The sequence below is a fragment of the Bos mutus genome, chromosome 6, assembly GCF_027580195.1.
Source record: "Bos mutus isolate GX-2022 chromosome 6, NWIPB_WYAK_1.1, whole genome shotgun sequence".
Classification (NCBI taxonomy): domain Eukaryota; kingdom Metazoa; phylum Chordata; class Mammalia; order Artiodactyla; family Bovidae; genus Bos; species Bos mutus.
In genome coordinates, this window is record NC_091622.1 from 72,383,410 (window position 1) to 72,403,146 (window position 19,737).

At 44.7% G+C, this 19,737-nt stretch overlaps 1 protein-coding gene across 1 annotated transcript in view; it reads right to left on the minus strand.

Moving 5' to 3' along the window:
• Nucleotides 1-19,737, minus strand: part of IGFBP7 (insulin like growth factor binding protein 7) — a 77,776-nt gene that overhangs the window by 7,553 nt on the left and 50,486 nt on the right. Inside the window, exon 2 of the mRNA XM_005899056.3 lies at nt 5,082-5,191. Within this exon, the coding sequence (XP_005899118.2) occupies nt 5,082-5,191 (110 nt within the window). The remainder of the gene's footprint in view (nt 1-5,081; nt 5,192-19,737) is intronic.

Below are 19,737 nucleotides of genomic sequence, written 5' to 3' on the forward strand. Positions count from 1 at the left end.
AAATCTTTTGACCTAATCATGTATCTTTGGGGGAATCTATCCTATAGGGAAAAAAAGTCAGTTGCATGTAGGATATGTATACTCAAATATTTAAGGTGATATTTATTTAAGGTGATAAAAAGTTGGAAACACAGAAATTGTGTTTAATAACTATGGAACACCCACAGTTGGAATATTATATAGTCCTTGAGAAGCAGGCCTGGAGGGATGCCTATGAAATATTTCTTGAAAAAAACAATTTCAGAGTAATTGCAAACTTTATTCTCATTTCAACCCATACCCTAGGAATATGTGTTTGTATACATATGGACATGAATAGGAATATCAGATCAGATCAGTCACTCAGTCGTGTCCGACTCTTTGCAACCCCATGAATCGCAGCACGCCAGGCCTCCCTGTCCATCACCAACTCCCGGAGTTCACTCAGACTCACGTCCATCGAGTCAGTGATGCCATCCAGCCATCTCATCCTCTGTCGTCCCCTTCTCCTCCTGCCCCCAATCCCTCCCAGCATCAGAGTCTTTTCCAATGAGTCAGCTCTTCGCATGAGGTGGCCAAAGTACTGGAGTTTCAGCTTTAGCATCATTCCTTTCAAAGAAATCCCAGGGCTGATCTCCTTCAGAATGGACTGGTTGGATCTCCTTGCAGTCCAAGGGACTCTCAAGAGTCTTTTCCAACACCACAGTTCAAAAGCATCAATTCTTTGGCGCTCAGCCTTCTTCACAGTCCAACTCTCACATCCATACATGACCACAGGAAAAACCATAGCCTTGACTAGACGAACCTTGGTTGGCAAAGTAATGTCTCTGCTTTTGAATATGCTATCTAGGTTGGTCATAACTTTCCTTCCAAGGAGTAAGCGTATTTTAATTTCATGGCTGCAGTCACCATCTGTAGTGATTTTGGAGCCCAGAAAAATAAAGTCTGACACTGTTTCCACTGTTTCCCCATCTATTTCCCATGAAGTGGTGGGACCGGATGCCATGATCTTCGTTTTCTGAATGTTGAGCTTTAAGCCAACTTTTTCACTCTCCACTTTCACTTTCATCAAGAGGCTTTTTAGTTCCTCTTCACTTTAAGATAAAAAGTTCATATTGGTTATTTCAAGGAGTGGATGGAGGTGGAGGACATTATGAACATCTTTGGATCGTTTCTCCTTTAACAATCACTCTTTTTTTTTTTTTAACTGAAAAAAGAATATTCTTAGAGGTCATGAGCCCTAATCTGAAAAAATGTTCAGGCAGGAAAAGAATGGAATAGAAAGCCTCTTAATCTTGGAAACATCTAAATGTTTGGAAAGAATTCTGGTCTCTCACCTTCCCTGTAAGCATCCCTCTGACTTACCAGAGTTAAGGTAAATACAGCCTTTTCAGTTCATGTCCCCATTTCAAAATATGGCTCTTGTAATCTTTGTAGGCTGGGGCTTTTGTTTTTTTTTTTTAATAAAAAAGTTTTTATTGGAGTATAGCTGCTCATTATAGAGCAAACTCCAGGAGACAGTGGAGGACAGGGAAGCCTGGCGGGCGGTAGTCCATGGGGTCACAGAGCCGAACACAATGACAACATTTGCTTTACAATGTTGTTATTTTTCACTGTACAGCAAAGTGAATTAGCTATATGTATACATATATTCCCTCTTTTTAATATCGCCTTCCCATTTAGGTCACCACTGAGCACTGAGTAGAATTCCCTGTGCTATACAGTGGGGTCTTGTTAGTTATCTATTTCACACATACTGTGCTGTGCTTAGTCCGTCAGCCGTGTCCAACTCTTTGTGACCCCATGGACTGTAGCCTGCCAGGCTCCTCTGTCCATGGGGATTCTCCAGGAAAGAATACTGGAGTGGGTTGCCATGCCCTCCTCCAGGGGATCTTCCCAACCTAGGGATTGAATCCAGGTCTCCTGCGCTGCAGGTGGATTCTTCATGGTCTGAACCACCAGGGAAGCCCATTTTATACATAGTAGTATATATGCCAATCCCAGGAGTTTTTTTTTTTTTTTAATATATATGTATGGGGCTTGTTAAGGTCACACGATAGGTACTGGTCAGAATAGCACAGGCCACTCACCAGGCTGGGCCTGCCACAGAACTGTCACTGTAGCCAGAGGGTCTCAGAGAGAACAGTCATCCTGTCAGTTCTGCTGCTGCTAAGAATCTTTGAGCAAGAAAGACACACTACCTTCTTGGAACCTCAGTTTAACAAGAGAGGATTCTAAGATTCATTTATGTCCAAAAAGCAGTTCCATGCTTAAATTGGATTTGACAGGTGATCTTAAATATAAATCTGTATAGGCTTAAATATAAATCTGTAACAGGCTGGTTACAAGGGGAGTGGAGGAGAAAACAAATGGCCTGTTTAATTCTTTAGGCCAGTGACTCTCAAAGTGCTCTGACATGGCCCATAGTAAGGAACATGTTTTGCATTGCTATCTGGAATATACAGAAGAAAAGTTTTATGAAATACCTTTACTTCCCTGGTGGTACAGTGGATAAGAATCCACCTGCCGATGCAGGGGACATGGGTTGGATCCGTGATCCAGGAAGATCCCATATGCCTCAGAGCAACTACAATCCATGTGCCACAAGTGCTGAGCCTGCGTGCTGCAACTACTGGAGCCTGTGCGCCTAGGACCTGTGCTCCCCAACAAGAGAAGCTACCCCAAGAAGCCTGTGCATCTCAACGAAGAGTAACCCCTGACTCACTGCAACTAGAGAAAGCCTGTGTGCAGCAACAAAGACTGTAACCACACATAAATAAATAAGAAATACCTTTACTAAATGTGCCTTTACCTAAGGTATTTTCTGTTCTACTTTTTAGTCTTTAAGAAAAGACTGGTTGTGATCTCTACATTAAATTCAAGACTCACTGATGGGTCATGGTCTATAGTTTGAACAACACTGCTTTAGGTCATGCATGTGCAAATTACATTATGAAGATAGAAGAAAATCAGCAGAACCTAGAAGTAGGGTTTTTGTTTGTTTTGGAAGGTCTATAGAAAAAAAAATTTTTTCTGTTTCTTTCTCCTCGCTCCCACTCCATCCATTCCCACCCTCCCCCAGAACTCCTCCAGTTGACAAGCCCTCAAGGGATCCAAGGGATCAATCCCAGAGGATCTCAAAGTTTAAAGGAAAAGATTCCTGAGGCTAATTTGCTCCCTGTGTGTGGGTATGTTAGCTGCAAGGACGGGTAGACAAAGGACTGAACTCCTCTCCGCCAAGATCTGTCATGATGTTGGGTCTTGTCAAGATCTTTCATGACACCTGGGTCACCCTGGCTTCTCAATGTGTGATCCTTAGAGAGCTGCACAGAGCTTTTTACGGGAATTCTTTTAAAAAGTTGTTCTTTACCTCTTCACCCCCTGGAACAAACCAGAAACCTCCAAATAAGCAATGAAGGAGCACCAGCAGCTTTCACTGAAGGCCAAGAGGAATACATCCATCAGCTGAGTTTATGCTCTTCACTGCTCCTGCCTTCCCTTTAAAAAAGTAGTTTGCTGAGGTAAAATTTCATCCCTCCGTTTAGAGAAATTTCAGCTGTAAAGGGCAGCTTGTAGCACAGCTTCTGACACCTCTGCCTACCCCTACCCCAGGCAGGTTCTGGGGTCACCCTTGTTCTGCTCCAACAAGGCTCCATGAGGGCGCCACACCCATCTGGCCACACGGGGGAGCCAGCGGTTAGCAGGTGACCCAACCTGGGTCAGAGTCCTTCAGTGGGAATTTTACAAAGTAGCACGGGGATACCCTCTTTCCTCTGAGGTCTTTGGAGTTGCTGGCGACAATTGTCGCCTACAGCAAGGAGGAATCTTTCTGAAGCACAAGGAGAAAATGAGATGCCCTACACTGAGAACAAAGAGCCAAGAGTTGGAGTTCTGACCCCACTGGGCACCTGGACTCAGATGCCCTCTCCCCCACCCCAGTTTTTGTTGTTGTTGTTCCCTAAACTAGTGTGAAGCGAGTTTCTACAACTTGCAACAGAAAGAGTTCTGACTATGGGAGCCACAATCACTCCTGGAGTTCCAGAAGTTGCTCCTCTGTTCAGACACCAAGCAAATCAAATAATCAGGGCAGACATCATCCATTTCAAAGCTTGCTGGAGAAGCAAACCAGCTGCAAAGGGGCTTCTGGCTACGCCTCTCACCTGAAACAATATTTCCCTTTTGTTAGCATGAGCTTGATGATATATACTCCACAGACTGCTGTGAGGTTTAAACAAGTCAAAAGTATAAGAGCACTAATGTAAAGTAATGTACGTTATGACTGTGAAGTGTTAAAGTATCAACTGATTTGGCCAATCTTTTCTCTTCCCTTCTACAGGCGGGCAAGAAATTTGTTGTCTTTCATATGTGAAGGTAACACTCATATACAAGATAACGCTCTTCAAAGGGAAACATTTTCAGGAAGAGTAGCTAACATCGCTCCTGAGCACCAGTGATTTAGCTGGGTGACTTCCTATGTAATCTTTACAAGAATTCCAAGCTATGTTCATCACACAGTGGAAAAATTGAGGTCTAGGGTGACCTCCTCCCCAGGGAACATTTGATAATGTCTGGAGGCATTTTTAACTGTCACAGTGGAGTGTGTGTGTGTGTGTGCGTGTGTGTGCACACATGCGAGAATGCACACATGCTCCTGGCATCTAGCGGGTAGAAGCCAGGGACGCTGCAAAACTACTTACAGTGCACAGGGCAGCCCTGGCAACAAAGAACCATCTGGCTCAAAATGCCAGTAGTGCTGATGCCGAGAAACCCTGACTTAGAACTCAGCCAGCCCACCTAAGGAACTCACAACCTTAACCACTATGTTATACTGGGCCACACACACACGCACTCAGAGGGTGGGGTGTGTGCCCAGCATCACAGTTCCTCCAGCCCATGAGGCTTGGTGCTTGGGGACTGCTAACAAGAGCACAACAGGGACTATTCCAGATGTCAGAGAAGTCATTTGATAAGACACAGGACTGGTGTCTGGAAGACTGTGGGAAAGCCTTCACAGGCTGAGGGTTTCAGGCCATTACTCTCCTATGCAGTGTAACTACTCACTGGTCAGTCTAGGGTGTCTTCCTGAAGTCTCTGCCACTGACCTTGTTCCAGATGAGGACAGGGGTGGGGATTCCGATGACCTCGCAGCTCAAATACACCTGGGCACCAGTGACATTCCAGATGTCCTTGGGGGGCGTCACGATGGAAGGACCTATGGGAGGGGGCACAAAGCCAAACCACGTTTTTAAACAGTCTTTAACATCCATCAGCACGCTAGAAATCTGCAAGTATTACTAGAAGTAAATACTTGATTCTGTTTGGGAGACTGTCCCCTCCGTTGGTTATCTGAAGTTACTTTCAAAGACCAGACTAGCTTCCCTCAGCCACCAGCAGGATTTTAAGCTATACTTCGGTGATGCATACATCTGGACAGTCAGAAAACAATTAGGAAGAAAAATTTATTGCTTACAAAATTTTCTTCTCCTGTGATTCACGCTTAAATGAGTTTTAACTTACCAGCTGTTTTGCTTATCTGCAACTTTCCAATTAATATAGTGAACTCCCAAAATATTTAATGTTTTTCCTTTTTATATACTAGTATTTCTGTTTGGAGAGGCGGGGACAACAGCCAATCTTTACTCTTTGGATAATGGAAGAAAAAAAAAGTCTCAGAAGATTTTTGCAAATGCGCTCCACTGTTAATTCACAGGGCACAGCCCCAGGCGCCTGAGAGAGTCCACGTTAGAGGGAAGGAGCCTGTAATCCCGGGGTGACAGTACAGTACTTCCAGAACCAAACCTGGCCCAAAGTCAAAGCTCGAGGCCATTTCTTCAAAGAATGAGTTAATTATTCCCTCTGAATTTCAGCTGTCCACTGCTTTGGGTCTTGGAGCTGAATAAAGAATCTAACTGCAGGGACATCTTGCATCAGAGTCCTGGGAAAGGGACAACCTTCCCTTGGGGCCTGGAAAGTTTTCTGGCATAATCTGCATTCAAAGGGCACGAAGTCTCCCCTCTTGCAACAGGCTATTTCCAGCCCACAATTAATTTCTTGAAACAGAAAGGAAATGACAACAGCATGTAAGAGTTTTCCCACTCATCTCAAGTACTGAAAGCTGATTTTTAAAAAATCCCTCAGGGTAGTTTTATTTTTTCCCTTTGTAAGAATAGGCAAAACATAGTTTTGAAAGCTCTAAATATATTTCTTGCTTCCTTCCCTCTAAAGCCTAGGTCTGAAAGGAAGAATGTCTCTTGGCCAGGGGTCTTAGTCTTTTCTGTGGCTAACGTGGACACGGTGAGTACAGTGGGGCTGCGTTTGTGTGTACTGCTGGCTCTGTTTCTGATGCTTCCTCGTCTGTCCTCACCAACACAAGGCCCCTCACTGCATCTTGGGCTCCCTCTAGGGCCCTGGGACCCAAAGAACTTGGACACCATACAGTGGATCTGGCTCAAGCCTGAGGGCCCCGTGAGGCTCTGTCCTTCCCACACAGACTTGGCGGGACAACCTCAAAGCTCAGGGGATCTCAAGGGAGTGTTCTGAGAAGAATGCTCCAGTGTTCAGAGATTGGAGGGGACCTGGAACAAAGCTGCCTCTCACGTAGCAAAACCACATGAGGAATGCAAGATTCCTGTGAGATTCGAGTGCCTCAGCCTTGCAACAAGCCACTTATTTCAACTTGCAGCCACTTCTCTATAGATGGAGCAAGGAGCAGGGTCATTGGTCTTAGCCAAGGCAGTTTCTGGAGCCCACATGGAAGAAATCTAGCCTGATTTTCTGTCACATGTCTTGAAGACATGCTATGGATTCTCTAACAGCCTAATTTTAAAACTAAGATGTCCTTAGTTTTAATATAGTCCAGTGTATCAAATATTTCGTTTATGATTGATGCTTTTTGTGTTCTGTTAGATTTTTTGTTTTTGGCCCAGACCAAGCCCATGAAGATCTCCTGTTTTCTTCTACAAGCTCCATAGGTTTACCTTTCATATTTAGGTTTTGGTCCATCTTGAATTAATTGTTGTGTACCAGACCACCTGACCTGCCTCTTGAGAGACCTGTATGCAGGTCAGGGAGCAACAGTTAGAACTGGACATGGAACAACAGACTGGTCAAGGCTGTATATTGTCACCCTGCTTATTTAACTTGTATGCAGAGTACATCATGAGAAATGCTGGGCTGGAGGAAGCACAAGCTGGTCAAGATTGCTGGGAGAAATAGCAATAACCTCAGATATGCAGATGACACCACCCTTATGGCAGAAAGTGAAGAAGAACTAAAGAGCCTCTTGATGAAAGTGAAAGAGGAAAGTGAAAAAGTTGGCTTAAAGCTCAACTTTAAGAAAACTTTCAGAAAACTAAGATCATAGCATCCAGTCACATCACTTCCTGGCAAATAGATGGGGAAACAATGGAAACAGTGTCAGACTTTATTTTGGGGGGCTCCAAAATCACTGCAGATGATGATTGCGGCCATGAAATTAAAAGATGCTTACTCCTTGGAAGGAAAGTTATGACCAACCTAGACAGCATATTAAAAAGCAGAGACATTACTTTGCCAACAAAGGTTCGTCTAGTCAAGGCTATGGTTTTTCCAGTGGTCAGGATGTGAGAGTTGGACTATAAAGAAAGCTGAGTGCCAAAGAGTTAATGCTTTTGAACTGTGGTGTTGGAGAAGACTCTTGAGAATCCCTTGGACTGCAAGGAGATCCAATCGGTCCATCCTAATGGAGGTCAGTCCTGGGTGTTCATTGGAAGGACTGATGTTGAAGCTGAAACTCCAATTCTTGGCCACCTGATGTGAAGAGCTGACTCATTTGAAAAGACCCTGATGCTGGGAAAGATTGAGGGCAAGAGGAGAAGGGGACGACAGAGGACGAGATGGTTGGATGGCATCACCGACTCAATGGACATGGGTTTCAGTGGACTCCAGGAGTTGGTGATGGACAGGGAGGCCTGGCGTACTGCGGTTCATGGGGTCGCAAAGAGTCGGACACGACTGAGTGACTGAACTGAACTGAACTAATGGTAGGAAGTAGAGGTAAAAGTTCATCACCCCTCCCTAAAAGACAACCAACTGCTTTGGCATCATTTGTTGAAAAGACTGTCATTTTTCCTACGGTAAGTGGTGCCTATGAAGTAAATCATTGCTTATATATATATGAGTCTATTTCTGGACTCTCTACTCAGTTCCATTGCATTTATCCTTGTACCAACAACCATGGTATGATTTAGAAATAACTGTATTAAAACTAAAGCACTGAATGGAGGCTAGATCCATTATATCCATCTCCCTTCAATTCTGTCCTTATTCCAAGAGGTAGAACATTTCAGGAGGAGCAAAAATTCTTTAAAAACATCTTAAAGTGAAAGTTGCTCAGTTATGTTCAACTCTTTGTGACCCCATGGACTATATAGTCCATGGAATTCTCTAGGCCAGAATACTGGAGAGGGTAGCTTTTCCTTCTCCAGCATATCTTCCCAATCCAGGGATCGAACCCAGGTCTCCCGCATTGCTGGCAGATTCTTTACCAGTTGAGCCACAAGGGAAGCCCTACGCAGAAATACTTTGAATAAGAGCCATCCCCAGCGCATTCAGATGAAGACAAATCATGCTGTGAGTTCCCACCCCCTCTCTCTCCCAACTCTGAATATATATCCAACCTCAGGTGAATGGGCTGAGTGAATATTCAGACCAGAATTTGTCAATTCTGCTACCAGGCCATGCCTAGAATTCTACAAGAATTCTATACCATGAAAATCTGTATTACTCACTGACTCCTGTTGAGTTGATGGGGTGGAGAGGCAAAGGAGGAACCATTAGGAACAGTTCCCTGCACAACATTTATGAAAACCCTTGCTATTTCAAACATCCTTGAACAAATGTTGACCCACAGAGATACCAGGTGGACGTGACTTGTATGGAAGTGTAGGATGGTGAAGACATTTGGGGCTGATGTGGTGGCAGATCCAACACTGCACCCCTCCCCCACTCTAAAGAACCACCATCCCACATACTCCATTGACAAGCAGTTTCACTGCCAGAATTACCTCGAATTGCATGTGTACCATGCAATTCATTTCCTGAAGGTTCTGTCCTACCTCATCAGAGCAGCTGACACAATGACTCTTTACCAAACAACTTCTAACTCTTTCCATGTTGCCTTTTTTCCCCAGGAAGGCCAAAGCAGATCCACAATTATTTCTGTTTTTAAGGATAAAGGAACTTCTAGTTCATTCTGAGCTTATTTTCGGGCAGAAAGCTCAAAATCAGTCCTCAAGGCCAAGCCAAGGGCAATAAAATTGCCATCTAAATCTTGCTCTGTGTTTGGATTCCATTTAAAACGAGTCACAGACTATTTAAACATATAGGGACAAACACCCGGATAGGTTCAGGTTCAGTTATTTATTTATCTTTGTCTTTGTTCCAGTAAAGACTTCAAGCCACTCAAACATATGTCTAGCAGACATCCTGTACAGAATAACTGCCCACTGCGTCTCTCCTCCCCTTCCCCACTGTGGACAACTCCAGGCAGCAACCAAGCTGTAGCAGTGATGCCTGGTGGCTGGAGTAGGGAAAAAGCCATCCCAAGACTTTCCTAACTTCCAACGCTCCCTACTTTTCTGTTCCAGATGAGTGCCTCCAGCCAGGGTACACCATGTTTCTTTCTTACCTTTCTCAACTCAATTAGTTCTTTTTCCATTTCATTTGATCTTTCTCAACTCTCTAAATTTATTATATTGCTCCCTTATTTTTTATAATTCTTGCCTGGTAAGCTTAGGTGGTCTCTTCCTTTTAATCATTCCTTGAAGGGAAAGAGGAAGAAAATGAAGGGAGGAAGGAAGGGAGGAGGCAGAGGAGAAGGAGAAGAAAGAGAAAATGAAATACAGAAAGACCCAGATCTTAAAGCTGTAAGGAAGAAGAAATTTCTAAGTTTGGAAGAAAAGTAAAATTCAATTTAATGAGTCAGTGTCACCTTAAAAGTACCTGGAAAGAGTCAGATCCTCCTAGGGAATGTCCACCTAAGTCTGTGTTCTCTCCCTCAGACACTTTTTTTTCTGGCTGTGCCACGTGACATGTGTGATCTTCGTTCCCCGGCTAGGGATTGAACCCACAGCCTGTACACTGGAAGCTTGGAGTCTTAACCACTGGACTGCCAGGGAAATATCCACTTAGAGACTTTTAATTAAGTTCTAGACAAATGAGCGATAGACTACAGTTTACTTGCTGCTATAAATAGCAATGTTCTGAGAAATCACTAAAGATACAGAAAAGGAAGAACTGTTGACAGATTTAAATTTGGAATATTTCAGTTTGATTCTGAAGAGTTAAAGAAGGGCAGTTCCCACAAAACACACAAATGTCATGAGGAAAAGATCCTGAAATAGGATTAACTTTTAACTTGACAAGCAATTCATTTAAGCCAATCTTATACAAAGCTGTAGTAGAGAGGAGAGAGTTAAAATTTGTTGTCCTATAAAAAGCATGGGAATACTATAAGAGAAATATGTGAACAATTTCCTAGTCTCTTACAGAACACAAAACACTCCCTAGACATGACCTGAGGTGCCCTCACCATGTTATCATTAAAATAACAAACAAAACCCCCAGCGCTCTTTTGGGGAGAGAATGCTTGGCCCTGGATGCTCGTCTACCGCTTATAGCTAGGAGACCTTAGACAAGCCACTTAACCCATTTGTAGAGAAGAAACTGGGGCAGGTCTGAGAATTTTCTTTTGGGTTGGAAGTGAATGTACCCATCATGAATGTGCCCTACAGTACATTCATATGGCATCTTTAACATCCATGAAGTTTTGAGGTTCCACTGCCTGGTTCTGGGAGCTCTCGTATCTCACAAACCAGTCTAGTGCACCACCTCATCTACCTAAATGCAATGTACATGATTCATAACAAAGTTCATTCTCCCAGTGATCAAGAAAAAGAGAGCTTTAATTATAAAGGTATCCATGGTTACCAAGATAACTAATTTATTACTCTGAAAAAGCTGCACAGAAGATGTTAGGAAAGGTCATGTTTTGGAGCGAAATATATGTACTCCATTGAACCTGGGAAATGGCCAAAAGTCAAATTCTTCCTAATAGTCAATTTTTGTCCGATTTTGTTGATATACTATTCAACCACATTTTCCTCTTCACTACCTTCTTCATTTCTTCCATTACCTCTCCGATGTTTATCCTACGAATTCACCCTTCTTTCTTATTCTCACCAAAACTCATTCTCTGCTCCTAGCATTCATGCCCACTCTCTCATTACATGCTTATTGCTACTTCTAGAACCTTTGCTTATACTGATGCACTTGCTTACTTGGAATGTCCTCCTTCCTCTCATCTATTATCTATATCTTATTCTTTATTTGGAGCTCTAAGGCTGAAAGTTCATCTCCCTATTGAAATTTTTTTTACAGCTCCAGTTCCCTCTTAATTCTTTGAAATCTTGCTGGACTCAGAATTAGTGCCATGCAGCTTAGTGCATCGTTGTTCTCTAATGCTTTCCCCTGCAGGGCTAATTGAGAGATGCCAATCTCCTTATAGAATCATAACTGAGCCAGAAACTCTGGAATCAGATATACTTCCTGTTCATTGGTAGGAGGGACAGATAAGATTGTATATAGTGGGAAAAGGGCAGCAGAAAACTCAGAACATAACATGACTAGTTACATGGAACTAAGAAGATAGCCATTATCTTGAAAATACACCAGTGTACACATTGCCAAAGTACCTAACCAAAGTGGTGCTATAGTCACTTCTTATTTATCAGCTTGAAGATTATTCATTGTGATTTTCTTTAATCTTCCACTTGACTTCCTCTTCCTTCCTGGCTATTGTCCATTCACCAATGAATTTGCCTATGATGAGGGATGCAAAATAATTTAAATCTATGTTAGTCAAGCAAGTCCCAATGAGAAGGGTAGATCTACTGTGGGGAAAGATCATCAGTCATCCTCACATCAAAAACAGGACTTCTACAATATGCAGGGTTATATCATTGACATTATAACTCTCACTGAGTATTGATTAATGTGGCTAAGAGAGTGAAGTATGAAGACTTCTTCAAGTTATGGTAGATTTGCAGACCACACTAATCTTGTCTCTTAATGATGCTGGGTCCTAAAATAGCTCATAGAGAGTATGTGCATTCATACCAAAAAAGGAGGGTTTAAAAACGAAGTGAGATACCACATATGGAGATAAAATATTCAGACAACTTGGCAAAATCCCCAGATTGGATTCCGATAACACACTGAAGGGAAAAGCACCAAACAAAAGTACAAAATGGGAAAAGAATAGTAGGAAGGCACTATGTCCAAGAGGGGGAAGGGGATGAAACACATGGACACTTCCTGATATTAAATGAGGGGAAGCAGGAACTGAATGGCTAATTAAAGGGCAGAGCCATCTGCCAAGGCAAGTCATTTCGGGAACTTTCGGAGGTGGGGTGATGCAGCAGCTGACCCTAGGTAGGGGAATCAGGCACACAGTCTCACGGGTGCAAGGGCAGGGGAACAAAGTACTATATTGCAAGCAGCACAGCCCAGATGTAATTTCAGGGTTTCGGTTTAAGGCAAAATCATCTGGTTATGGATGCTCCAGTTGGTTGTTTACATTTTAGTGTGAGTGAAGATGCTCATGCTTGTGTTCAGTTGCTCAGTCGTGTCCAACTCTTTGCAACCCCATGGACTGCAGCCTGCCAGGCTCCTCTGTCCATGGGATTTCCCAGCAAGAATACTGGAGTAAGTAGCCATTTCCTTCTCCAGGGGTCTACCCGACCCAGGGATGGAACTCATGTCTCCTGTGTCTCTTGCACTGCAGGTGGATTCTTTACTGCTGAGCCACTGGGGAAGCCCTTATCATGGTGGGGCTCTCTCAAACACTGCTGGGGAAAGAGTATATAAGAAATGATTCCTCTTCCTCAGATAACAATGTATTGAGATGAGATGGGAGATGTTTAACACATACAGACAGATCAAAATGCTAGGGAGGCAATAGACTGTGATGAGCTTGCAGCATGGACTTTGGAATCAGGAATTCTGCTCTACCACTTCTGAGTTACATGACACTGAAGAAGTTATTCGACATTTCTCAGTTTATTCATCTGTGAAATGGGATAATACTCAAGTCATTAGATTATCAGAAAGATCAAACAAGATACAGCAATTAGCACAGGACCTGGCATGTGCTAGGTCAGTAAGCATTGCTGTGCTGTGTTTGGTCGCTCAGTAGCATCAGATTCTTTGTGACCTCACGGATGGTAGCCTGTCAGCCTCCTCTGTCCCTGGGGGTTCTCTAGGCAAGAATACTAGAGTGGGTCACCATGCCCTCCTTCAGGTGATCTTCCCAACCCACGGACTGAACCCAGGTCTCCCGCATTGCAGGCAGATTCTTTACCAGCTGAGCCACCAGGGAAGCCCCAGTATTAGTTATTGCTTTAATTTCAAAGCAAATTCTTATGACTGAGGCTGATATAAATTGCTTCTTCAAAGAATCGAAAGGACACATGACTGGGGCAGGGGGTGGCTGGGAAAGGAGCTGGCATTTGAGCAGGCCCTAAAGTTCAGGAGTCAGCCTCCTCTCAAGGAAAGGTTTTCACTTTCAGAGACCTGCCTGAGCAGAGGTGTGCAGGCAGGAAAACACAAACTGGCTGATGGAATAGTGAGCAGCCCAGTCCGGCTGGGGAAGAGTGAGGTAGAAGAGCTGAGCATCGGGTGCTGGGCACAGTGGAAGGCAGAGGGGGCGGGGTTTGGGGTCCAGTGTGTCTTTGAATGTCAGAGAGATGAGATTCAAGTGGCGTTTTGGGAGTTGACTTTAGAGGCCTTGACAGCAGGACTGGGACGGGTTAGGGATTAGGAGCGTAAATCAAGGTGGAAGTAATGGGAACAGGCTAATAGAGCTCTGCCAAGAGAATGCAATGGTCATAGCAGACAGCCTCTTCCAACAACACAAGAGAAGACTCTACACATGGACACCACCAGATGGTCAACACCAAAATCAGATTGATTATATTCTTTGCAGCCAAAGATGGAGAAGCTCTATACAGTCAGCGAAAACAAGACCAGGAGCTGACTGTGGCTCAGATCATGAACTCATTGCCAAATTCAGACTTAAATTGACCAAAGCAGGGAAAACCACTAGATCACTCAGGCATGACCTAAAGCAAATCCCTAATGATTATACAGTGGAAGTGAGAAATAGATTTAAGGGATTAGATCTGATAGACAGAGTGCCTGATGAGCTATGAACTACAGTTTGTGACACTGTACAGCAGACAGGGAGCAAGATCATCCCCAAGAAAAAGAAATGCGAAAAAGCAAAACGACTGTCTGAGGAGTCTTTACAAACAGCTGTGAAAAGAAGAGAAGCCAAAAGCAAAGGAGGAAAGGAAAGATATAAACATCTGAATGCAGAGTTCCAAAGAATAGCAAGGGGAGATAAGAAAGCCTTCCTCAATGATCAGTGCAAAGAAATAGAGGAAAATAATAGAATGGGAAAGACTAGAGATGTCTTCAAGAAAATTAGAGATACCAAGGGAACATTTCATACAAAGATGGGCTCAATAAAGGACAGAAATGGTATGGACCTAACAGAAGCAGAAGATATTAAGAAAAGGTGGCAAGAATACACAGAAGAACTGTACAAAAAAGATCTTCATGACCCAGATAATCATGATGGTGTGATTATTCACCTAGAGCCAGACATCCTAGAATGTGAAGTCAAATGGACCTTAGAAAGCATCACTACGAACAAAGCTAGTGGAGGTGATGGAATTCCAGTTGAGCTCTTTCAAATCCTGAAAGATGATGCTGTGAATCTGCTGTACTCAATATGCCAGCAAATTTGGAAAACTCAGCAGTGGCCACAGGACTGGAAAAGGTCAGTTTTCATTCCAATCCCAAAGAAAGGCAATGCCAAGGAATGCTCAAACTACCACACAACTGTACTCATCTCACATGCTAGCAAAGTAATGCTCAAAATTCTCCAAGCCAGGCTTCAACAATATGTGAACTGTGAACTTCCAGATGTTCAAGCTGGTTTTAGAAAAGGCAGAGGAACCAGAGATCAAATTGCCAACATCTGCTGGATCATTGAAAAGCAAGAGAGTTCCAGAAAAACATCTATTTCTGCTTTATTGACTAGCCAAAGCCTTTGACTGTGTGGATCACAATAAACTGTGGAAAATTCTGAAAGAGGTGGGAATATCAGACCACCTGACCTGCCTCTTGAGAAATCTGTATGCAGGTCAGGAAGCAACGTTAGAACTGGACATGGAACAACAGACTGGTTCCAAAAAGGAAAAGGGGTACATCAAGGCTGAATATTGTCACCCTGCTTATTTAACTTATTTGCAGAGTACATTATGAGAAACACTGGGCTGGATGAAGCACATGCTGGAATCAAGATTGCCAGGAGAAATATCAATAACCTCAGATATGCAGATGACACCACCCTTATGGCAGAAAGTGAAGAGGAACTAAAAAGCCTCTTGATGAAAGTGAAAGAGGAGAGTGAAAAAGTTGGCTTAAAGCTCAACATTCAGAAAATGAAGATCATGGCATCTGGACCCATCATTTCATGGCAAATAGATGGAGAAACAGTGGAAACAGTGGCAGACTTTATTTTTGTGGGCTCCAAAATCACTGCAGATGGTGACTGCAGCCATGAAATAAAAAGATGTTTACTCCTTGGAGGGAAAGTTATGACCAAACTAGACAGCATATTCAAAAGTAGAGACATTACTTTGCCAACAAAGGTCTGTCTAGTCAAGGCTATGGTTTTTCCAGTGGTCCTGTATGGATGTGAGAGTTGGACTATAAAGAAAGCTGAGCACAGAAGCGTTGATGCTTTTGAATTGTGGTGTTGGAGGAGACTCTTGAGAGTCCCTTGGACTGCAAGGAGATCCAATCACTCCATCCTAAAGGAAATCAGTCCTGAATGGTCATTGGAGGGACTGCTGTTGAAGCTGCAACTCCAATACTTTGGCCACCTGATTCGAAGAGCTGACTCATTTAAAAAGACCCTGATACTGGGAAAGATTGAGGGCAGGAGGAGAAGTGGTCGACAGAGGATAAGATAGTTGGATGGCATCACTGACTCAATGGACATGGGTTTGGGTGGACTCCGGGAGTTGGTGATGGATAGGGAGGCCTGGCATGCTGAAGCCCACAGGGTCGCAAAAAGTCGGACACGTCTGAGAGACTGAATTGAACTAATGGGAACAGAGAGGAAAGGGGCAGACTTGAGAGATTATTCAGGAAGAACCAACACTAGCCAGGAACTGACTGGATACGGGAAGAGGGAATGAGTTAAAAGTTGTAAGAGGGGGCTGTGACACCATGAAGAGAAGCTGAATCTGAGGCATCACCCTGGGCAATGAGGAGGTATGAATGCCACAGAGAGAAAGGAAACAGACGGGAACCAGTGGTACTACGGTAAACACGGTCTACTTTACACTTTAGCCCTGGAAGGCTCCGTGGGTTCCCTGGTATAGAAGGAAAACTGCTTTCCTGGCTCTTTCTTGGACAGCTTCTCTGGAGGGCATTCCATCTGCTCACTGCTGATACCTGGCCCATTCTCACTGCATACCATCCCAGGACAGCTAAGGAAATGGCAACCCACTCCAGTGGTCTTGCCTGGAGAATCCCAGGGATGGGGGAGCCTGGTGGGCTTCCATCTATGGGGTCGCACAGTGTTGGACACGACTGAAGCGACTTAGCAGTAGCAGCAGCAGCAGCAGACAGCTAAGACACTGCTTAGCAACCTGCCACTTACCTGCAGGGGCAGTTCATCTGAGTGCAGACTGTCTGGTATGATACCACCCTAGAGATGGCAAACACAGATCCTGAGAATTGCATTTCCTGTCTGACAGCTAGTTACCTCTGGGTTAGTGAGACACCCCATTTTGGTTCCAATCTTTGATGCTGAAAATCTTCTTAGTCTATGTTTCCTGTAGTAGACATAGTATCAGATGCCTCTCTATGACTGAATCTTGCAAGGTCTCAAAATTATCACAGGTTTGAACTGACCACGGAACATAAACAGAAAGTTGCTTCTTACAATCTGTTGCTTGCAAACCAGTCTCTTATTTGATGATGTCTTCTTATTCTTTTCACTAACACGGAAGAGCTCAACACAAAATGAACAGAATAATGATTAAGGGTCTGACTCCAGGCTGAGATTCCCATGCACGGGTGATTCTGGCACATGAAGTCTGAGATTATCCTTGGACGAGTCCTGCATTAGGTAAAATAAATCCATGAAAGATTCAAAGCCAAGTTCAGACGTGTAAGGTGAAGAGATCGCTCAGGCAACCATGTGGTGGCTGAGCTAACCTGGGGCTGTGTCAGCAACATTGCCCATGGGTGAGCTCATGTACTCGGGAGAGTTCCCACAGAAGCTGAAATAGCTAGACTGCCTGTATGACCATGGACTGACTGATGTCTGCACAAGTTAAATGAGCAGGCTAAATTTTTATTTGGTTTGAGCACAAGGAAGAACTGACTTCATACGGAGTACCTTTATGAACGGAAACTCTCAAGTTATGTAAGTGTACCTTGTTTATGCTAATGGAGCCTTGGAAATTTTTCCCCTGCATTTCATGGGCCTGTCCTATTTGGACTATGACTCACCTTCAACCCAACATATTACAATTTTGGGTCAGTTTTTCCTATTCTACCAGCACAGAACTGGGTGGGGAAGTTTCCACAGGAGGGCACTTATTGCCACCTGAATCTGGGCTTTCTAGAAACCCAGAGAGCGAGTTCCCCCAGGATACTTCATCTTTGCCTCCCTGTCCCCCAGTGCCTGGCATTGTCAAGCATCAGAAGTGTTTCCTGAACTGAGATGCGAGCTACAAGAAGAAGTCTTCCAGAAACTGGAGGCTACCTGCCCCCCAGAACTTAGTCTCTGTCCACAGGCCCTAAGCTGACTGACAAGCGCTGCAGTCTGGGCAGATCCAAAAAAAGAGATGTTCCTGAACCTCTGCCCCTGGAGGGAAGGATATGAAGGACTATCAGGTGGCTTTCGACTTCAAAGAGTGTTGGACTGGCTAAGCCTACTGCCTGGAACACTTTAGAAAGCTGAAGAAGGCTAAGACCTGAGCTCCCAGGGTGCCCTAGGAGGATACCACCATGGGGCCACTCCTGCTGTTTCTTGTCCACCGGATAGCCTGGCTTCCAGGGAGTTTCCTGCTGGGGTATTTCATAGAAGACTAAAGTCATTAGCTCCTGGAGAACTAGGTAAGCCCTCAACTCCACTTTGTTCAAGGAGGAGACTTATGTGGTAGGAAATCCCTCAGTCCAGGCTGATGGCTCTGGACGCAGCCTGTGGGAACTGACAGTGCAGGGTCCCCCTTTAGATTAGGACTTATCAAAAAGAGGAGATGTGTTCAGCCCCTGGAGGTCCTGCAGGCTGGAAGAGATCTCACAGAGGGGCGTCTGCAGGAATAACAGGTGTCAGACACAGCCAAAGGGGCAAGCCCCCGCCACCCGGGAACTGGCCTATAAGAAGGATCCTATGCTGCTGTGCCTGCCAAGCCTGGCCTCTCACTGGGCTCCTAGGGGAATGTTTAACTGGACAAGCCCAGGCCTGGGCTGCACTCCCAGAGTTTCTCAGTCTGGGCGTGGAGCCTGGCCCTGGAATTATTTTTTTTCCACTCCCCAGGTAAAACCACTCAACTAAAACATGGCTGCAGAGCAGGAGATGCTCAGATGCTGAAGACACAGAAGTGGAGAATAAGAGAGGAGGAGAGGAGGAGAGATTTGGAGAAACATCGCTCCCAAGTCTCCTTAGGGAGAGGCCGAGGACAGTGGAAGATGCCAAGATTCAAGGAGAAGAGAGGACAGTCCCCGGAACTGGGAGGGGTGAAGCATGTAGAGATCCCATAACCATGCTCCTTGGTGTTACTATTCCTGCGTTAGTTCTCTGGGGGGACGGTGGGCCATGTCTGACTTCCCCTCCTTTGTCAGGAGCTTGGAGTTGCCTGCTCTCAGAATCTTAGCAGTTCTCCTTCTGTGCTGTTTTCCATTTTCCTAAAAATAAAGCATTTGGCTCATAGCCCCAGCCCTGCCCCCGCCGCTCTCCTGCATTTAATGGCAACACCAGAGATGGGGCTCTGTGCGAGTTTGTGATTCTCACTAAAGAGCTCACTGAATCTGGACTCTTTGGCCATTTAGAGTCAGGTCACCTCTCTGCTAAGACACGTTCAGCTTGGCTTTGCCAGGGCCCAGGGCGAGAAAAAACACAAGGGAGGCACCCCTCCGTCCCATACCCACCCCCAGCCACAGAACACGGCGTGGGGTGTGCAGTGCCAGCCGAGCCTGGCAGGTTTTGACTTGGTGAAGTCTGTGCCCATCAGGCCCTGGCCTCTAGAGCGCTCGTGGTTACAGTTGCCTCCTGGGCTGACAACCCCAGACACTCATCAGCCGTGCCTAACAGCTCCTCCCTTCTCTTTCTCAGGGTTTTTTCTCTCTTTCTCCGGTGCCCTCTGGTTATTGTCTGCACTCCTCTGTGAGCTCCACACACTTGAAAGCTCGCAGTTATTTACCCCAAGTCTCACTCTTTGTTTATCTCTGCTTTGCTGAGTGTTCTCAGATTTCCTCCCAGCTTTCTCGGAGGATTGAGCGTTACTCCTCCCACGTTCTGCATTTTTCTAGCACTGCCCTGCAGGCTTAGACTGGAGCAGAACACTTCTCTCACTCTGTGGGCTAGTTCTTCTCAGGTGTGTCTCGAGTACTTGGACGGTATCTGCTACT